The following is a 22,414-nucleotide window of genomic DNA, read 5'->3' on the forward strand; positions in this document are numbered from 1 at the left end:
AATTGTTTGGTGTTGGTCTGAGCAGATCCAGAAGAGGGTTGTGGAGTATATCAGGAGAAGACTACTGAGCATGGGCCCATCAGATAGAAGAAATCTATGAAGGCCAAAGAGGGGATTTATGGATGGGGTGATTTAGGGCATGCAGGTGGACAGTGTGACAAAGGAAGTTTTTAGTTTTTGAACACTGAATACATGTTGGGCAGCACACTGGCTGAGTGGTTTGAGGAAGGTTCACTTCCGACCTGGTCCTTTCTGTGTGGAGTTTGCATGTTCTCCCTGTGTTGTGCGGGTTCCCTCCAGGTGTTCCAGCTTCCTCCCACTTCCAAAGACATGCAGGTTCGGTTAAATGGAAACTTTAAAGTGGCTGTAGGTGTGAGTGAGAGTGTGTTTGTGTGTCTATATGTATTGGTCCTGAAATAGTCTAGCAGATTGTCCGGGGTGTACCCTGCCTCCGGGGTGTACCCTGCCTCTCGCACAGTGGCTGCTGGGATGGTCTCCAGCTCCTTTGTGACCCTTAATTGGAATAACAATTGGGTTCAGAAAATGAATGAGTGAATGAATGCATGTTGGGCAGACAACAGCTTGATGCCATGAATGAAAATGAGTGAAGGACCTCTAGCGGAAATTGCTATAAAAGTTAAATTCATAAGAGCTTTGTACAATGAAGTATGAGATATTTTCAAATGGAAATTAATAAAGTGACCTAAATAAAGCTACAGAGCAAGAACCAGTTGTGGCTCCTGTTGGCTCTGCAGGCTAACTGGATTCAGTCAAATGTACTGGATAGGGATGAACAGATGAAGTTCTTCACCAGCCTCTCAAAGCATTTCATTACCACTGATGCCAGGGCCACTGGGCGATCATCATATAGGCATGATGGGCTGTGGTTCTTAGGACAACAATGGAGTACTTGAAACATGCAGGGATGACAGCTTGGGCCAAGGATGTGTTAAATATTGTTCTAAATACTGGGACTAGCTGGTTAGTGCAGGATTTCTGGATGTCATCTGGTCCAACAGCTTTCCTGCTTTTTGCCTCCCTAAAGACTCTCCTTACATCAGAAAACAGGAGGTCATCACTTCCAGCAGCTGTTGAGGCTTGGGGGCTGTTACCGGCACTGCTAACACCGTTACTCCTGTATTGTGCATAGAAGGTACTCAGTTCACCAGCTAAGGAGGGATCTGAGCTCGTCACAGAGGCGGACTTAAAGTCCGTAATAATGGACACAATGCGGACATTTTCAGATTGCAATTAACTTGGGCAAAAATTGCAAACATCTATTAACATCAAAAATCTGTCTGAAGAACAGGTGTCAGACTGGGACTCCTTTGAAATCTAGGCGAGACTATAATCACTTTAAACATTGTGCTCTGAGTAACATATCATCATAACACCTTTCCTGCAGACATGTTGAGTTACTGTAATTTGGAAATAGGGATGGGTCAGACAAATAAAAAGCAAAACTAAACTTAAATCTGTGTGTGTGTCTCTCTCTCACACACACACACATAAAGCTGAAGCAGGACAAATCAAAATGAGTGCTTTTTATTTTCATCAGCGTTTAGCCTTGGGCTGTGACTCTGTCTGTGATAAGTGATGATAGCAGGCTCCTGACGGCCCACGAAGGCTCCTCAACACTGCGGCTCTCCGGCCCCCATTCACTTGGAAGAGCGGAGGGAAAATTAATAATTATCATCATGGATAACGCCAACAGGGAGCAATTCATCACTGCTCCCCTTTCACCCAGCTGTGTGTCAGCAAGCCGCGTGGTCCGGCCAGATACTATTATATGAAAATAAGAGGGGGGTTAAGGGGAGGGAAAGTGAGGAGTACGAAGAGGGAGGAAGGGAAGAGGAGTGGACTAATGCACTTTTGATGGGGTTTATCCAGGCATGTAGGCTTCAAGCACGACCACATTGCTGGCAACTTGGGTTGAATTCATCCTTGGTCCACCTTTTCTTTTGATGTCTACTGCTCTGCTGAGTTCATGAATCAGCCACGTCTGAGATGTTCCTCCACCTGCCACACTATCAACTAGGGCTCTTACTCACAATCATTTTAATGATCTATTAATCTTATTTAGGGCTGCAGTTATTTTCAGAATCATAGTATTCTATGAATCATTTACATGATAAACCCACCATGGTGAAAGTGGGCCAATGTTCCTTGAGTTTGGAAGAAGTCAGCACCTATGAGTTGCTGGATATAAGTATTCAGAGGCACTACTGGAGACGGAACTCCAATACTGATGGTACAGTTTAGGACACTGGAGATTCCTGTAGAACTGCATTGTCCAAATAAGTCCCCAGCTACTGAGCTCTGACAATAGACATGTAGCTTCATTAAGGACTATCCTAAAGTTAAGCAGACACCAGTCTGTTTGGTGTCCTGGATTTACTCTGGATAGAATTCTAGATTAGACTGTTTTGCAGACACCTGCAAGGAATCAAAAACGTGGGCATAACAAATGCCCTGAATGAAATGTGAAATTTTTCTGTGAAAATACCATGAAATCTGCCACCAAATGCATTGGAGTTGTCAATATTCAGAGGAGGCATTTAACCACAGACATCACTCGCAATATAATCTAGTGGAATCTTACTACACACCTTGGTGGCACTTGTGCATTGCAGAGGGAGCGGGGAAAATGGACAGTGAGTGTAGACAATTACATCCGCTCGGGAAAGAACAGGACACACACTATCTGTGGTGTAGTGACACCCCTACTGCAGAGATATTGAACTAATTCCAGAAAGGGCCGAGAAGGCGCAGGTTTTCTTTACAACCGCCCACTCCACCAGGTGATTTAACTGATTAACATCACTTTGAGCAGACGGAATCATCATCCTCCTTAACAGACTCATCAGCAACACCTCAGAGTAATCTGCCCAGTGCCCAGTGTGGCTTCTGCCCTGTCCGAGGCACCACAGACATGGTGTTTGCCGTACGACAAGTACAGGAGAAGTGTATCGAGCAGCAGATGGACCTGTATGCTGTGTTCATTGACCTGACCAAGGCTTTCGACACAGTCAACAAAGAAGCATTTTGGGCTATCCTCAACAAACTTGGAAACCCACGCAAGTCCACCACCCTGGTCAGACTCTTCCACGACAACATGATGGGACAAGTCCTTGCCCTGGTGCTCTTCGACCTGTTCTTCACTCAAGTCCTCCATCACATTGTGAAAAACCCTGATCTGGGTGTGTACATCAAGTACAGAATTGATGGCTCAGTGTTTGACCTCCTCCGCCTATCAGCCAAGACAAAAATCAAAGAAAAATTCATTGTCAAAGCCTTCTTTATGGATGACCATGCCTTAGTGGCACACAAGGAAAACCATCTCCAAGTCATCATCGACCACTTCGCCAAGGCGTACAGACTCTTCAGCCTGAGGAAGACAGAGGTCTTGCTTCAGCCAGGCCCAAACACCATCAAGCCCCAACCAGACATCACCATTGATGGAGTAGAACTGAAATGTGTTGAAAACTTTAAGTACTTGGGCAGCACAATCTCCCCAGATGGTTCACTGGACAACGAAATCACCTCTAAGATTCAGAAAGCAAGCCAAGCACTAGGCCGTCTCAGAGTGAAGGTACTCCAGCAGAAGGGCATTCGACTGACCACCAAACTAAAGATTTACAAAGCTGTTGTCCAGTCGACACTCCTGTATGGATGCGAAACATGGCCTTTATACTGGTGACACATCAAACAACTTGAACAATTCCACACAAGGTTGCTACGTGCAATCAAGTGCATCTGCTGGCAGGACAGAGTGTACAACCTGGAGGTTCTGGCAAGGGCAGAGTCAAAAAGCATTGAGGCAGTGCTGATCCAAGCCCAACTCTGCTGGACCAGCCACGTTATCCAAAAAGTGAGCTGAGAGAGGGCACAAGAAAAACTGGAAGACCAAAGCTGAGGTTCAAAGATACCCTGAAAAACAATCTCAAGTGGTGCGAACTCAAACCTTGTGACCTGGAAACAGCAGCTGCAGACAGAGGGGCCTTGAGATCTTTGATCTACAGTGGAGTGAAAGCCTTCGAAGAAGACAGATAACAATGACTCGAGGCTGCAAGAAAGAAACGTCACAGGGCTGCATCATCTCGCATCCTGACATCCGACCACCAATGTCCAACCTGTGGGCGACACTGTGCTTAAGTAATGGTTTAATCACTGCAGATTTGAAACATTTAGGAACAGATCCAGAAGTTAATGAGAAATTAATAACTTCCAGCACAGTCGGCCCAAGAATGGGCCACAGTCCTGGAACAGTTTTGTTGGTATAGGATCAAATAAGCAGGTTGTGCTTTTTGTAGACGCTCCGAGTTTCATCAGCACGCTGAGTGAGCTACTATCAAATTCTGTAAGTCTAGGTAATACCTCAGTAATGGCACCCACCTCAATAGGAGGGTGTAGTGTATGGGTTAAGGCATGCTGGGATATGTTTAACCTAATGTCGTCTATTTTGTTCTTGAAGTAATCCAAGAAATTTTGCGATGTAAAAGGAGAGCAACTTACAAGTGGTTGTCCATGTATACGAGGTCTATCAGAAAAGTATCCTACCTTTTTATTTTTTTTAAAAACTATATGGATTTGAATGACGTGCGATTACACCAATCATGCTTGAACCCTCGTGAGCATGCGTGAGTTTTTTCATGCGTATCGGTGACGTCATTTCCCTGTGGGCAGGCCTTGAGTGAGATGTGGTCCCGCCCTCTCGGCTGAATTCCTTTGTTTCACACGCTGCTCGAGACGGCGCGCGTTGCTTTATCATAATTTTTTCTGGACCTGTGAGGAATATCCAAGTGGACACTATTCGAGAAATTAAGCTGGTTTTCGGTGAAAAGTTTAACAGCTGATGAGAGATTATGGGGTGTTTCTGTTGGTGTAAGGACTTCCCACGGAGCGGGACGTCGCGCAGCGCTTCCAGGCACCATCGTCGGCCTGTTTTCGACCTGAAAACATCCTAAGTTAAGGCTTAATTCACCCAGGACGTCGTGAGAGAACAGAGAAGATTCAGAAGAGGCCGGCATGAGGACTTTATGCGGACATTCCACTGTTTAAGGACATTTTGTAATGAAAGACGTGCGCGCAAATTCGCCGAGTCGTTTCCGTGACGACTCGGCGAATCTGTGTGCGCCGCAGGAAAAACACCTCCGTGTTGAAAACCATTTGTAAAATTCAGGCGGCTTTTGATGGCTTTCAACAAGTGAGTAACTGAGAAATTGTTTAACAGCTTGGGCATGTTCCAACTTGCCCGTTAAGGTTTCCAACGGAGGTGTTTTTCCTGTTGCGGCCCCCCGCGGTCGGGTCCGGCCCGACATGCGACTCTGCCCGCACGTTCTTTCATTACAAAATGTCCGTTAACAATGGAATGTCCGAATAAACTCCTCATGCCGACTTCTTCTGAAAGTTCTCTGTTCTCTGACGACTTCCTGGGTCAACAGAGTCTGAAATGTGGAAGTTTTCAACTTGAAACGGCGAGACGCTGCCACCTCAAAGCGCAGATTGCCGTCAGGCACCGTGGGCCGTCCTTACGGCGACACTATCAGACCAAAATCTCTCATCAGCCGTTAAAATTTTTACCGAAAACCAGCTGAATTTATCGAATGGTGTCCACTCAGTTGTGCCTTACAGTTTTGAAAAAATTTTATCAAACAAAGCAGCAGTCTCTGAGCCATTCCTAAACAATGAAAAAATCGACGAGAGGGTGGGCGACTCCTCACTCAAAGACTGCCCACAGGCGAATGACGTAACCGACAGGCGTGAAAAAACTCTCGCATGCCCACGAGGGTTCTAGCATGTCTGATGTAATCACACGTGATTCAAATCCATATGGTTTTTGAAAAAAATAATAAATAACAAATAATAAATAACAACTAAGATAGCATCACGCCACGCAAGGTGACCTCAAGCCTTATGCTTGAGGTCACACAATCACTGAACCAAGGTGACTGTGTTTTGGGGGGGCGTGGTTTTAATATAGGTGGCACAGTCATGTTGAGTGTAGTTTTGAGCACTGAATTTATACTATCCACAAGACAGTCTAGTGATTGGGCATTTTCCAAATGTGAAGCTAAGACATCAGGCAGGTAGCTTCAAGTTCAGTCTTAGTTGAGGAGTTGATGCGTCACCACAGTGATAAATAAGGCTGTTGTTCCACTAAACACGGCAGCAAAACTGTAAACTTAATAAGTGAGTGATTAGAGACCACTGATGCAAGAGGCATGATGTCAATATTCATGACAGCAATACCACAGGTGAGAACCAAATCCAGGGTATTTTCACTAATGTGCGTCGAATCTTGAATGCATTGCTGGAATCCTAATACACCCATAATTTCCATAAATGATTTGCAGAGGGGATCAGAAGGCTTATTTATATGAATGTTAAAGTCTGCACTAGATGACAAGTTAGAGATGAATGCACCAAATTCATCTAGGAATTCAGAGTATGGGCCAGGGGGTCTATATGTAAGTCCCTTTGGCTGCTCCCTTGTTTTCACTTGGGGTTGCCACAGCAGATCCAAGGTGGATCTCCATGCTGATTTTGGCACATGTTTTACGCCTGATTTTTATTCTTCTTACCTTGGCAATACATAGCATCATGGGTAGAGCAGAAAATCAGATGTTCAAATGAATTATATCTGTGACTGCCAACAGCTAATAAACTACACCTAGATTTATAAATAAGAGCAACACCCCCGCCTTGCTTCGTATCATGAGGGATGTGACTAAATGTGTACGCTGGTGGGGAGGCCTCATTAAAGGGGAGGACAGCTATAGGTTTAAGACAAGCAGATGGTCACCCTTTTGAGTCTGGCCTGCTTGAGGATCCTTCCTCAAATTATCAGAGGAAGCTTGTCCTTACCACTTGCTCTAGGGGTTGGAAAGGTTAGACCTTACTTGTGTGAAGTACCTTGAAGAAGCATTGTTGAGATTTGGCACTATATAAATGAAATTAGACTGAACTGAATTGACACTTACCTGATACATTAGTGTTGAACAATGTGGGGAGTTTAACAACTTTTTTCTTGACCATTTTTCCCCGCCGATGCACTGAAATCTGTCCTTGAGGTTGATGAGTGCCTACCTTGTCAGCCCAGAAGGCCATTTTCCTCCCATACTACTTAAATCTGACTGAAAGCAGGTAAGAGATAAATTGTGGAGATTCTACAGTAGTTACATCAGCAGCAATGAGACAGCAGTGTTATGATTAATTACAATCAGAATCGGTTTCTCCCCTGCTTTGCCATCAGCGTACATCATTTTCAGCCTTTAGGGAGTGATGAGGCTTTTCTGCGACCTGTTTTACGGTTCAGACAAATGAATCGTGACTGCAGCAGAGTTGTGAGGCTAACAGAGGGCAAGGATATGAATGTCCTGTGAGATTTTTAATCCAATACTTAACAGAATTTTCATAGAATCTATGATGTATGTAGCCTCAAGGTTTACTAAGCCAGACATGATGTGTACAAGGAGCTGAGTGTGGGTAAGGAAAGAAGGCAGGAGGATTTGTCGCGCGTGTGAACGGCGCAGATGTAGGGGTTGTGCTGTTCATTTAATGCAAGGTTAGGCAGGCTGAGCTGATGAATGGACTGTCGACAGGAGAACAAAAGCAGGCGGTCCATCACAGCAGCACTTCCCTCAATGATCTGTGAGCACTAGTCCAGAAGCGGTTTACCCTTCACACCTCTGAACCTCAACTGTTCATGCAACCAATACAGATCAGTATCTTCCTGGTCAAGATCGCCCTTCTCCAGGTCAATAACCTATTTGGGGCAGTGATGGCCTCAGGGTTAAGGCAGTTACCAGATACAACACCTTGGTTCAGCTGGTTCAGAATGCTGCCGCCAGACTTCTGACACGTAGCAGAAGGTCTGAACATATCACACCCATTTTGGCATCTTTGCACTGGCTCCCTGTCTCTGTGAGAGCAGATTTTAAGGTTTTTTTATTGACTTACATAAGGTAGTTCATGGACTGGCGCCATCTTATCTGGCTGATCTGCTGGAACTCTACGTGCCGGCCCGGGCTTTGCGGTCGCAGGATGCGGGACTTCTCTGTGTTCCCAGGGTGAAGAAGAAGTCAGCAGGTCAAAGAGCCTTTTCGTATCGTGCACCCACCCTGTGGAACAGTCTTCCTGCGACTGTGAGGCAGTCTGAGTCTGTGGACCTTTTTAAGTCAAGACTCAAAACCTATTTTTATTCTCTTTCTTATGGATAGTTTTTATTTTATTTGTTTTATTCTTTTACTTATGTTTTTATTTATGTATCTGAATTTTTTTATTCATTTTTAATTATCTATTCAATTTTATGTTGACTTGTTTTATGTAAGGCGCCTTGAGACGGCTTTTGCTGTGATTTGGCGCATTATAAGCTAATTAAATTAAATTAAACTTGTGGTCGGTAATGTGTCTTGTTCCATTCCTGATCCCAGATGTCTTTGTTGCTTATCTTTCCTTGCATCTATCGTGGAATTTCGCTCTGAAGTGTGCTGTCAATTGTGGTTGTTGTCCTTTCCACTGCTCCCGTTTTTCGGGCTCACCACACTGGATACAGCCAGATCCGCAATGGTATGAAGGAGTAACAGGAAGACAGTGGACGGGAAGGAGAGGAACAGCAGTAGCCAGTAAGCCAGCAGTGAGTGAGCAGTATTTCTGGTATTTATATTTGTGTATTTATATTTACAATTGCTAACTGTTTTATACTTTAATTTTTGATACTCTGTGTGCTGCTGTACAATGCTGCTGGAACCTCAATTTCCCAGAGGGACTCTTCCCAAGGGATTAATAAAGTTCTATCTAATCTAATCTAATTTGGCACAAGTTTCACACTGGATGGATACCCTTCCTGACACAACTCCAGTTTTACCTGGAGAAGGACACACACAGCCGCTGGTGTTCCAAAGAAGTCTCCCATCCAAGTACTAACCAGGCCCGACACTGCTTAGCTTCTGAGATCAGATGGGATCAGGCTGACACAGAGCAGACTGGCTGCTAAGTGTGCTACCAATTAACGCCATTTAATTAATTTTTTTTGTTTTAATTATATAAAGATGATAAGCCTTTTGTGAATACTGTGTCAAATTACCTGGACACTTGAGGAAAAAGAACAATGTCTTCTGCACAGGTCAGGTCAAGTAGCATCCACCACATGAAACTGCCCCAGGACCTGGACAGCAATCATCCAGGCAGACAACTGGTTCTCTAGAAAGCACCCATCTATCTAACACAAGGTAAGTAAAATGTAAAATGTCACAGACAGGGGGCCTTTCAGTGAGGCAAATGCCTACAGATTCACACACAGAAAAACATGCAATATGACCAAAACATTGTAGTGGACCTTTCCCCACTATGCAAGTGATACTTATCATCTTAGTCTAACAAAGTAACCGGTCATCTGACACAAAGCCATTCCGGTTGTAATCAAGAAAAACAAGTTAAAGACTTGGACTTTTGTGTCCTGTATCGATATCAGCACTGCCAGGGACCTCATGCCGATATAGGTTCTTCTCATATGTCTCTCAAGTTCAAGGCGTGAGGACCCAGAGACATGAGGATCACTGCCAAGATAAGTGAATCTCTCAAAGTCAACAATTTCACCACAGCCAGCCAAATGCAATGGGTGAGTCCAGGAATTTATTGAAAGCAAAGATCTTCCAAAGATCTGATGTATGCAGAGATCTGCATTATAAAATCTGGACTCCATGACATTACTGAACACTCAGTCTAAGCAAGCACTTAAAAAAAGTAGGAGCCAGAACAAATCTCTTACAAATGCTAAACTGCTGTGTTCACTGACCACAAAGCTACTGGTACTAAATATTATCCAAAATGACTCTTACAAGTACCTGATACCTGTCTTGGCCATAGGAGCACCACTTCTGGGTCAGCGGGGCTCTACGCTTATTGCAGCTACATTTAAAGTTCAGTTTGTCAGATTGGATTTTAAAGTCCTGTTGCTGGTCTATAAACTTTTTCATGGACTGGCTCCTTCCTACCTGGCGGACTTGGTCAAGCCCTACGTACCGGCGCAGCCCTTGCGTTCACAGGGTGCAGGGCTTCTGTGTGTTCCAGGGTGAATAAGAAGTCTGTGGGGTATAGAGCCTTCTCCTACCGTGGCCCTACTCTCTGGAACGATCTACCTGCAGCTGTAAGGCAGTCCGACACGGTGGAGATTTTTAAATCAAGACTGAAGACTCATTTTTTTAGACTGTCTTATCATTAATTTACTCTGTTTTTATGTTTGCCTGTCTTTTTATTCTACTGTTTTACATTTTATTGAGCCCTTTTTGATTTTAATTTGCTCTGTTATAAATTGTGTGTTATGTGAAGCGCCTTGGGGCGACTCTGTCCTGAGATGGCGCTATATAAATTAATAAACTGAAATTGAAAATTTTGTTGTATCTGGATATGTTGCACCTGTTTTTTCTGTAAAACCGTTGATTAATTTGACTCAAATAAGAACTTATTTCCATTTAACACCTTTGACCTCGTGCCTTTTTGCATGGTTCCTGACACAATTTCTAAAAGTGGTTTCTATAAAAATTCTGTCGAACTAAAGTCTACGCCAGCCTAGAAATAGAAACTGGACGTTTTCAATTACAGAGCAGAGGCGACAGGAAAAATAAGAGGATGTTTACAAATCCCATTAAATCCACATGATGTACCCAGGGAGCACAGGCCAGATAATAACCAGCTATTGATTGTCCATTAACCCAATACACCAGACAATGCAGTAGCTCTGCAGCACAACACAAAGCTCATCCAACATAATGGGATTTTTTTTTTTCTTTTAAATGACAGAACACTTCTCACAATGCAGAGCGTCACAGCCTGCAGTGGCGAGGCTGCTCTGCAGTCAGCGGGGTGCTGCTATAACCACAGAGCAAAATGTGCATGTTCAGGGGAGCTGGAGGGTGATGGGAGCTTCTAGCGCCTCTGCAAATAGACTCATAAACCATTCTCCATACTTAGGTGCCGGCGGCTGACCCTCACTGAGGATGCATGCTTTAAATCTATTTAGCTGCTTATCCTACTCCCCTCAATGTAAAGAAACATTTTGTGCTTTTTGTCTTTGACTCGTTTCTTTTACAAACTCTACAAATGGGTTGCATGAAATTTTCAAAGCATGAAGCTCTTCTTGAATGTGGTTCTTCACAATATAAACACCTCGAAGGAAAGTTCTTAGAAGGTTTCATCCTCATCATCAAAATATTCATCAATATGACAGCAGGAATGACAGAATCTTGAAAATGTCTTCCAGGAAACTGATTCACAGATCAAATCAAATCAATCAAATCACAACAAACAGTTGCCCCAAGGCGTCTTATATTGTAAGGCAAGGCCATACAATAATTACAGAAAAACCCCAACGGTCAAAACGACCCCCTGTGAGCAAGCACTTGGCAACAGTGGGAAGGAAAAACTCCCTTTTAACAGGAAGAAACCTCCAGCAGAACCAGGCTCAGGGAGGGGCAGTCTTCTGCTGGGACTGGTTGGGGCTGAGGGAGAGAACCAGGAAAAAGACATGCTGTGGAGGAGAGCAGAGATCAATCACTAATGATTAAATGCAGAGTGGTGCATACAGAGCAAAAAGAGAAAGAAACACTCAGTGCATCATGGGAACCCCCCAGCAGTCTAAGTCTATAGCAGCATAACTAAGGGATGGTTCAGGGTCACCTGATCCAGCCCTAACTATAAGCTTTAGCAAAAAGGAAAGTTTTAAGCCTAATCTTAAAAGTAGAGAGGGTGTCTGTCTCCCTGATCTGAATTGGGAGCTGGTTCCACAGGAGAGGAGCCTGAAAGCTGAAGGCTCTGCCTCCCATTCTACTCTTACAAACCCTAGGAACTACAAGTAAGCCTGCAGTCTGAGAGCGAAGCGCTCTATTGGGGTGATATGGTACTATGAGGTCCCTAAGATAAGATGGGACCTGATTATTCAAAACCTTATAAGTAAGAAGAAGAATTTTAAATTCTATTCTAGAATTAACAGGAAGCCAATGAAGAGAGGCCAATATGGGTGAGATATGCTCTCTCCTTCTAGTCCCCGTTAGTACTCTAGCTGCAGCATTTTGAATTAACTGAAGGCTTTTCAGGGAACTTTTAGGACAACCTGATAATAATGAATTACAATAGTCCAGCCTAGAGGAAATAAATGCATGAATTAGTTTTTCAGCATCACTCTGAGACAAGACCTTTCTAATTTTAGAGATAGAGTCCTACATATTTGTTTAATATGTGCATTGAATGACATATCCTGATCAAAAATGACTCCAAGATTTCTCACAGTATTACTAGAGGTCAGGGTAATGCCATCCAGAGTAAGGATCTGGTTAGACACCATGTTTCTAAGATTTGTGGGGCCAAGTACAATAACTTCAGTTTTATCTGAGTTTAAAAGCAGGAAATTAGAGGTCATCCATGTCTTTATGTCTGTAAGACAATCCTGCAGTTTAGCTAATTGGTGTGTGTCCTCTGGCTTCATGGATAGATAAAGCTGGGTATCATCTGCGTAACAATGAAAATTTAAGCAATGCCGTCTAATAATACTGCCTAAGGGAAACATGTATAAAGTGAATAAAATTGGTCCTAGCACAGAACCTTGTGGAACTCCATAATTAACCTTAGTCTGTGAAGAAGATTCCCCATTTACATGAACAAATTGTAATATATTAGATAAATATGATTCAAACCACTGCAGCGCAGTGCCTTTAATACCTATGGCATGCTCTAATCTCTGTAATAAAATTTTATGGTCAACAGTATCAAAAGCAGCACTGAGGTCTAACAGAACAAGCACAGAGATGAGTCCACTGTCTGAGGCCATAAGAAGATCATTTGTAACCTTCACTAATGCTGTTTCTGTACTATGATGAATTCTAAAACCTGACTGAAACTCTTCAAATAGACCATTCCTCTGCAGATGATCAGTTAGCTGTTTTACAACTACCCTTTCAAGAATTTTTGAGAGAAAAGGAAGGTTGGAGATTGGCCTATAATTAGCTAAGATAGCTGGGTCAAGTGATGGCTTTTTAAGTAATGGTTTAATTACTGCCACCTTAAAAGCCTGTGGTACTTATCCAACTAATAAAGATAGATTGATCATATTTAAGATCGAAGCATTAATTAATGGTAGGGCTTCCTTGAGCAGCCTGGTAGGAATGGGGTCTAATAGACATGTTGATGGTTTGGAGCAAGTAACTAATGAAAATAACTCAGACAGAACAATCGGAGAGAAAGAGTCTAACCAATAGTTAAAAGAAAGCAAAGAAAGTCATGAAGTCATTACTAGTTAAAGTTAAAGGAATACTCGGCTCAATAGAGCTCTGACTCTTTGTCAGCCTGGCTACAGTGCTGAAAAGAAACCTGGGGTTGTTCTTATTTTCTTCAATTAGTGATGAGTAGTAAGATGTCCTAGCTTTACGGAGGGCTTTTTTATAGAGCAACAGACTCTTTTTCCAGGCTAAGTGAAGATCTTCTAAATTAGTGAGACGCCATTTCCTCTCCAACGTACGGGTTATCTGCTTTAAGCTGCGAGTTTGTGAGTTATACTACGGAGTCAGGCACTTCTGATTTAAAGCTCTCTTTTTCAGAGGAGCTACAGCATCCAAAGTTGTCTTCAATGAGGATGTAAAACTATTGACGAGATACTCTATCTCACAGAGTTTAGGTAGCTACTCTGCACTGTGTTGGTATATGGCATTAGAGAACATAAAGTAGGAATCATATCCTTAAACCTAGTTACAGCTATTTCTGAAAGACTTCTAGTGTAATGAAACTTATTCCCCACTGCTGGGTAGTCCATCAGAGTAAATGTTATTAAGAAATGATCAGACAGAAGGGAGTTTTCAGGGAATACTGTTAAGTCTTCAATTTCCATACCATAAGTGAGAACAAGATCTAAGATATGATTAAAGTGGTGGGTGGACTCATTTACATTTTGAGCAAAGCCAATTGAGTCTAATAATAGATTAAATGCAGTGTTGAGGCTGTCATTCTCAGCATCTGTGTGGATGTTAAAATCGCCCACTATAATTATCTTATCTTATGAAACCTGTCATTGGACAATAATGGACGCTGACTGAGTTGGAACCCATGGCCACACAAAGTGAACATGGGAATGTCAGATTTGAAGAAAACAGTGTTGTTCTCATAAAACAAGGCAACTTTCTTAAACTTTCCTGGGTGTTGCATCTTGATGACTTCATGCAGCTGCTTCAGAAAGTTACCAGTTATGGTTTGGTAACTTGGATAGAGGTATACAACAATAATCTGCTTTGAAACCAAAAATCCAATGCGGTTTTTGGATTTTTTGGTAAATGTCCATGGCCTTCTTCAGCTGAAGTATGAATTGGTGTTTCCACTGCATTGTTTCTTTGTTTCTGGCTCAAACTGATGGGTCAAGCACTCATCCTGCGCAGATCGGAATCAATCAACTGGATGCATCTGAAAATGCTCCAGATCATTTTGATGAGGAGCCAGGTCACCTAAATGCTTTTCCATAACATGTTCCTTGGTCAAAATGTTGGTGTAAATCCTCTTCCAGGCTACTGGAGGCGATGCACGCCTTGTACTGGCAGCAGGAAGAACCCTCCCATTGGCATGGGTGCTCATTACGTCGATCGCGATCTACTGGTCGATCGCGGAGGCATCCATTTCAAAATGAGCAAATATTTGCAAATCATTGTATTCTGTTTTTATTTACATTTTACACAATGGCCCAACTTCATTGGAATTGGGGTTGTACCTCGCTGAGATCTGAGCACCAAACCCACCTTGAATCCACATTGTTGCTCCATAACTGGGAACAAGGTCTATACTACATCTGCAATTGTATTTTTGAGCACATCCCTGACATATGACACCACAAATAGTGATTTGTTGGAATGATGATCAGCTGTTCTAGACAATACTGTAAATTTATGCTCTTTAAATAGTAGAACAAAAAACTGATCAATTGCCTTCAAGCATGTTTGTCATCAAAAAACCTGTTCTAATAACTGTCGGACTGTAACCAATGAGAAGCTTTAATGAGAATCTGCATTAATTAAGGTTGGAAAGAAGCTTGGCAAAGTGAGGCTGATTTAACAAGATCATGCCCCACAACAGTAGTATAAACATGTGCACAACACACTTATGTAGCTGTGGATGTGTGTAGAGTGCACAGATCTTTTTCAACCAAGGCCAAAATATAGTCATCGGGTATTGCGAAGGCCTTGCATCTATCTGTGTTCAGCGTAAGACCAGTCCTGTTAGTGCCAGGATCTTCAAATTCACAGAGAACATTCTTGGGACACAGACTTGGACAAGCTCAAAGATGGCTATCCTTGACCTATTTTAAGAGGGCAAAAGGTCACATTCTGTTTCCTATGTTTAGCATTGCGTTACATTTGTTACTTACTGTGCATTCTGTGCTGTTCGTTATCTTCAGGCAGAAATCGGACACAAACTCCAGCTCGGACAGGCACACTTTGTTACAGTCAATTGTCTGTTGAGACAAAACCATGCATATGCATCACACATTAACAAATAAAAACAAAAGCATTATTTCATTAGTCAGCTGTGTTCAAGCAAACAGTACAAAATTATTGTGATTTGCTACCAGCAGAGGCTGACTAAAACTATAATATAATCACAGAGCTGATCACCAGTAATTCTTTTCACAAACATATGTTGTTAAATGTCTGTAATCCACTGAACAAAAAATATTTTCAAATTGACATAATAAATCACGTGGGCTTTTGCCCCCTGTACACTGCCAGTAGATCAGTGTACCGCACCCTACTTGCGGATGGCGAGCAGTGTGTGACACACCGCCAGAGAAGAAAGAAGAAAAGAGAGGAGGGAATTTTTCTGTCACATTCTCTCAGTCAGAACTGTCGTGACTTGGATGTATTCTGTGTTTTTGTTACTCCTTTTTATCCCCAGTGTTTTTTCTCCCTTTTCCTCCAGCCCAGCCACGCTCACCAGCCCCCTCAGCCTAGTGTTTGTCCTTCCCTGTGCACCGTGTGGAACCAATTTACTTTTTGTGTGGGTTCTATTTCTGTTTGTAGTCTGTGCTTAACAACACCACAACAAAAGAGAGTTCACTGTTCTCAAAAGTCCACAAACTCAGAATGGGAGCATACTCGGCGGAAGTGTGCACAGGATCACTGGATCATCGTCCTCCTCACTCGGGGGTCGGGTAACAGGAAGACAGAGGTTGGAAATGAGAAGGAGAGGAACAGTAGTAGCCAGTTTTGCTCAGTATGTCTGGTGTTTCTATTGTGTTTTGTATTTAAATTCATATTTGCAAACTGTTCTCTAATGTAATTTATTTACTACAGGGATTCAGTCCAAACCTGATATTTGGTTATATGAGACAGGAGCTAAAAAAGTCAGAGTGAGAGTCTCCAATATTTCAATTTAATTCAATTTCAATTTAGTTTCATTTATATAGTGCCAAATCAATCAATCAATCAATCAATTTTTTATATAGCGCCAAATCACAACAAACAGTTGCCCCAAGGCGCTTTATATTGTAAGGCAAGGCCATACAATAATTATGTAAAACCCCAACGGTCAAAACGACCCCCTGTGAGCAAGCACTTGGCTACAGTGGGAAGGAAAAACTCCCTTTTAACAGGAAGAAACCTCCAGCAGAACCAGGCTCAGGGAGGGGCAGTCTTCTGCTGGGACTGGTTGGGGCTGAGGGAGAGAACCAGGAAAAAGACATGCTGTGGAGGGGAGCAGAGATCAATCACTAATGATTAAATGCAGAGTGGTGCATACAGAGCAAAAAGAGAAAGAAACACTCAGTGCATCATGGGAACCCCCCAGCAGTCTAAGTCTATAGCAGCATAACTAAGGGATGGTTCAGGGTCACCTGATCCAGCCCTAACTATAAGCTTTAGCAAAAAGGAAACTTTTAAGCCTAATCTTAAAAGTAGAGAGGGTGTCTGTCTCCCTGATCTGACTTGGGAGCTGGTTCCACAGGAGAGGAGCCTGAAAGTTGAAGGCTCTGCCTCCCATTCTACTCTTACAAACCCTAGGAACTACAAGTAAGCCTGCAGTCTGAGAGCGAAGCGCTCTATTGGGGTGATATGGTACTACGAGGTCCCTAAGATAAGATGGGACCTGATTATTCAAAACCTTATAAGTAAGAAGAAGAATTTTAAATTCTATTCTAGAATTAACAGGAAGCCAATGAAGAGAGGCCAATATGGGTGAGATATGCTCTCTCCTTCTAGTCCCCGTTAGTACTCTAGCTGCAGCATTTTGAATTAACTGAAGGCTTTTTAGGGAACTTTTAGGACAACCTGATAATAATGAATTACAATAGTCCAGCCTAGAGGAAATAAATGCATGAATTAGTTTTTCAGCATCACTCTGAGACAAGACCTTTCTGATTTTAGAGATATTGCGTAAATGCAAAAAAGCAGTTCTACATATTTGTTTAATATGCGCTTTGAATGACATATCCTGATCAAAAATGACTCCAAGATTTCTCACAGTATTACTAGAGGTCGGGGTAATGCCATCCAGAGTAAGGATCTGGTTAGACACCATGTTTCTAAGATTTGTGGGGCCAAGTACAATAACTTCAGTTTTATCTGAGTTTAAAAGCAGGAAATTAGAGGTCATCCATGTCTTTATGTCTGTAAGACAATCCTGCAGTTTAGCTAATTGGTGTGTGTCCTCTGGCTTCATGGATAGATAAAGCTGGGTATCATCTGCGTAACAATGAAAATTTAAGCAATACCGTCTAATAATACTGCCTAAGGGAAGCATGTATAAAGTGAATAAAATTGGTCCTAGCACAGAACCTTTTGGAACTCCATAATTAACTTTAGTCTGTGAAGAAGATTCCCCATTTACATGAACAAATTGTAATCTATTAGACAAATATGATTCAAACCACCGCAGTGCAGTGCCTTTAATACCTATGGCATGCTCTAATCTCTGTAATAAAATTTTATGGTCAACAGTATCAAAAGCAGCACTGAGGTCGAACAGAACAAGCACAGAGATGAGTCCACTGTCCGAGGCCATAAGAAGATCATTTGTAACCTTCACTAATGCTGTTTCTGTACTATGATGAATTCTAAAACCTGACTGAAACTCTTCAAATAGACCATTCCTCTGCAGATGATCAGTTAGCTGTTTTACAACTACCCTTTCAAGAATTTTTGAGAGAAAAGGAAGGTTGGAGATTGGCCTATAATTAGCTAAGATAGCTGGGTCAAGTGATGGCTTTTTAAGTAATGGTTTAATTACTGCCACCTTAAAAGCCTGTGGTACATAGCCAACTAACAAAGATAGCTTGATCATATTTAAGATCGAAGCATTAAATAATGGTAGGGGTTCCTTGAGCAGCCTGGTAGGAATGGGGTCTAATAGACATGTTGATGGTTTGGATGAAGTAACTAATGAAAATAACTCAGACAGAACAATCTGAGAGAAAGAGTCTAACCAAATACCGGCATCACTGAAAGCAGCCAAAGATAACGATACGTCTTTGGGATGGTTATGAGTAATTTTTTCTCTAATAGTTAAAATTTTGTTAGTAAAGAAAGTCATGAAGTCATTACTAGTTAAAGTTAATGGAATACTCAGCTCAATAGAGCTCTGACTCTTTGTCAGCCTGGCTACAGTGCTGAAAAGAAACCTGGGGTTGTTCTTATTTTCTTCAATTAGTGATGAGTAGAAAGATGTCCTAGCTTTACGGAGGGCTTTTTTATAGAGCAACAGACTCTTTTTCCAGGCTAAGTGAAGATCTTCTAAATTAGTGAGACGCCATTTCCTCTCCAACTTACGGGTTATCTGCTTTAAGCTACGAGTTTGTGAGTTATACCACGGAGTCAGGCAGTTCTGATTTAAAGCTCTCTTTTTCAGAGGAGCTACAGCATCCAAAGTTGTCTTCAATGAGGATGTAAAACTATTGACGAGATACTCTATCTCACTTACAGAGTTTAGGTAGCTACTCTGCACTGTGTTGGTATATGGCATTAGAGAACATAAAGAAGGAATCATATCCTTAAACCTAGTTACAGCGCTTTCTGAAAGACTTCTAGTGTAATGAAACTTATTCCCCACTGCTGGGTAGTCCATCAGAGTAAATGTAAATGTTATTAAGAAATGATCAGATAGAAGGGAGTTTTCAGGGAATACTGTTAAGTCTTCTATTTCCATACCATAAGTCAGAACAAGATCTAAGATATGATTAAAGTGGTGGGTGGACTCATTTACATTTTGAGCAAAGCCAACAGAGTCTAATAATAGATTAAATGCAGTGTTGAGGCTGTCATTCTCAGCATCTGTGTGGATGTTAAAATTGCCCACTATAATTATCTTATCTGAGCTAAGCACTAAGTCAGACAAAAGGTCTGAAAATTCACAGAGAAACTCACAGTAACGACCAGGTGGACGATAGATAATAACAAATAAAACTGGTTTTTGGGACTTCCAATTTGGATGGACAAGACTAAGAGTCAATCTTTCAAATTAATTAAAGCTCTGTCTGGGTTTTTGATTAATTAATAAGCTGGAATGGAAGATTGCTGCTAATCCTCCGCCTCGGCCCGTGCTACGAGCATTCTGACAGTTAGTGTGACTCGGGGGTGTTGACTCATTTAAACTAACATATTCATCCTGCTGTAACCAGGTTTCTGTAAGGCAGAATAAATCAATATGTTGATCAATTATTATATCATTTACCAACAGGGACTTAGAAGAGAGAGACCTAATGTTTAATAGACCACATTTAACTGTTTTAGTCTGTGGTGCAGTTGAAGGTGCTATATTATTTTTTCTTTTTGAATTTTTATGCTTAAATAGATTTTTACTGGTTGTTGGTGGTCTGGGAGCAGGCACCGTCTCTACGGGGATGGGGTAATGAGGGGATGGCAGGGGGAGAGAAGCTGCAGAGAGGTGTGTAAGACTACAACTCTGCTTCCTGGTCCCAACCCTGGATAGTCACGGTTTGGAGGATTTAAGAAAACTGGCCAGATTTCTAGAAATGAGAGCTGCTCCATCCAAAGTGGGATGGATGCCATCTCTCCTAACAAGACCAGGTTTTCCCCAGAAGCTTTGCCAATTATCTATGAAGCCCACCTCATTTTTTGGACACCACTCAGACAGCCAGCAATTCAAGGAGAACATGCGGCTAAACATGTCACTCCCGGTCCGATTGGGGAGGGGCCCAGAGAAAACTACAGAGTCCGACATTGTTTTTGCAAAGTTACACACCAATTCAATGTTAATTTTAGTGACCTCCGATTGGCGTAACCGGGTGTCATTACTGCCGACGTGAATTACAATCTTACCAAATTTATGCTTAGCCTTAGCCAGCAGTTTCAAATTTCCTTCAATGTCGCCTGCTCTGGCCCCCGGAAGACAATTGACTATGGTTGCTGGTGTCGCTAACTTCACATTTCTCAAAACAGAGTCGCCAATAACCAGAGTTTGATCCTCGGCGGGTGTGTCACCGAGTGGGGAACAACGGTTAGAAATGTGAACGGGTTGGCGGTGTACACGGGGCTTCTGTTTAGGACTACGCTTCCTCCTCACAGTCACCCAGTCGGCCTGCTTTCCCGGCTGCTCGGGATCTGCCAGAGGGGAACTAACGGCGGCTAAGCTACCTTGGTCCGCACCGACTACAGGGGCCTGGCTAGCTGTAGAATTTTCCACGGTGCGGAGCCGAGTCTCCAATTCGCCCAGCCTGGCCTCCAAAGCTACAAATAAGCTACACTTATTACAAGTACCGTTACTGCTAAAGGAGGCCGAGGAATAACTAAACATTTCACACCCAGCAGAAAAGTGCGGGAGAGACAGGAGAAGCCGCCATGCTAAACCGGCTAAGAGCTAGTAGCTGCGCTAAGCTACTAGCTTAGCGCAGCTACTAGCACTACAAATCACAACAAAGTTGCCTCAAGGCGCTTCACACAAGTAAGGTCTAACCTTACCAACCCCTAGAGCAAGCACACAGGCGACAGTGGTAAGAAAAACTCCCTCTGATGATTCGAGGAAGAAACCTCAAGCAGACCAGACTCAAAGAGATGACCCTCTGCTTGGGCCATGCTACAAACACAACTGATAATAGAAATATCCAGGAAATTTTGGGAGTCCATGCTGGTGAACAGGATGGGAGACTTGCAGAAGAAGACACCCACTCCCACTTCTGGATGGAGCCGCACCTCAAACTGAGAGAGAGAGAAAAAAAATCCAAATTAGGTGGCAGAAAAACAACAAATAAGATATAAATAATTACACAAATCCAAAAATGTGCTGAGAGAATGATTAAACTCAGTCTTTGAAGAGGACTAAACTTAAATTGAAGACTCAATAACTAAAGTTCATTGAAGCAGGAATCAAATCAAATACTTTCCCTGGTGGTCACTGAGCGAGAGGCAGGGACACCCTGGACAGGCCTCCACTCAATCACAGGGCCACAAACACACAGACAAACACATTTAGACTTCCACTCTCACCTACGGTCAATTTAGAGCAGAATTACCCAAATCAGTTCCTGGGGGAACTTGCCCTGCATGTTCTCATGTCTAAAAGCTCTACTCATACTTGATGATTTTAACTCTGGTGTTTCCCAGCTCCTCATTGGCTGAGCACACCTGTCAGTTACTGTAGCTGTGGGTGGAGCAGGGAGAGTGGAAAGAAAAAAACAAAACATGCAGAGCAGGCGCCCCCCAGGAAATTAAAAATTTTAGAGTTTCAAATGCTGCACAGCTGAAAGCACTCCATGTCCACATCCACAACCCTCACACAACAACATATTAATGTGTATCTACAATTTTTTTTATAGGAATTACCACATTTCCAGAGTATTTATTTATTTATTGATTTATTACAAGTTTGAGGGGTCATGTGATTTATACTCCAGAAAATATGCTAATACGGCAGCGCAGTCTTGTCTGAACCCCTATGTGATATCGAGGGATTTGACCACTTACGGGGACAGACTGCCATTGTGCAACACAAACACAGCATCACTTCACACGGAAAAATAATGTAGTTTTGTTTTTGTCTGCAATCACCCAAGCAGGCGCGAAAGGCTTGTTTTGGTTTCCAGTGGGGAAGGAAAGACCAGGCAAATGGGAGACGTCATGTCGGGAAGTTTTAGCCTACAGACCTAGCCACAGTAGCTGCGGTCTCTTACCTGCACAACCGCCTCAATATGTTTGAGCTCCGGGTCATAAACAAACTGCAACACATGTCCACTTTCTACTGCATCGTCATTTTTTCTTTGCATTTTCGCTTTGTTTGCTGTGTAATTTGCCCAAAACTCTCAGAGAAAGTGCGATGTTTCTGATGAGGACATATGAGGGCTGTCCCCGGATGCAGGATCATTGCGCGTCATATTTTAACCCTTTAGTGCTCACCCTCAAACGAGACTGCGCTGCCCAATTAAGCTTTATTTATT

The 22,414-nt window shown here is 42.6% G+C and overlaps 1 protein-coding gene across 1 annotated transcript in view; it reads right to left on the reverse strand.

The window, feature by feature from the left end:
- Positions 1-22,414, reverse strand: part of prmt3 (protein arginine methyltransferase 3) — a 326,098-nt gene that overhangs the window by 90,859 nt on the left and 212,825 nt on the right. Inside the window, exon 15 of the mRNA XM_034163908.1 lies at positions 15,401-15,487. Coding sequence (XP_034019799.1) covers positions 15,401-15,487 — 87 coding nt within the window. The remainder of the gene's footprint in view (positions 1-15,400; positions 15,488-22,414) is intronic.

The sequence above is a fragment of the Thalassophryne amazonica genome, chromosome 2, assembly GCF_902500255.1.
Source record: "Thalassophryne amazonica chromosome 2, fThaAma1.1, whole genome shotgun sequence".
Classification (NCBI taxonomy): domain Eukaryota; kingdom Metazoa; phylum Chordata; class Actinopteri; order Batrachoidiformes; family Batrachoididae; genus Thalassophryne; species Thalassophryne amazonica.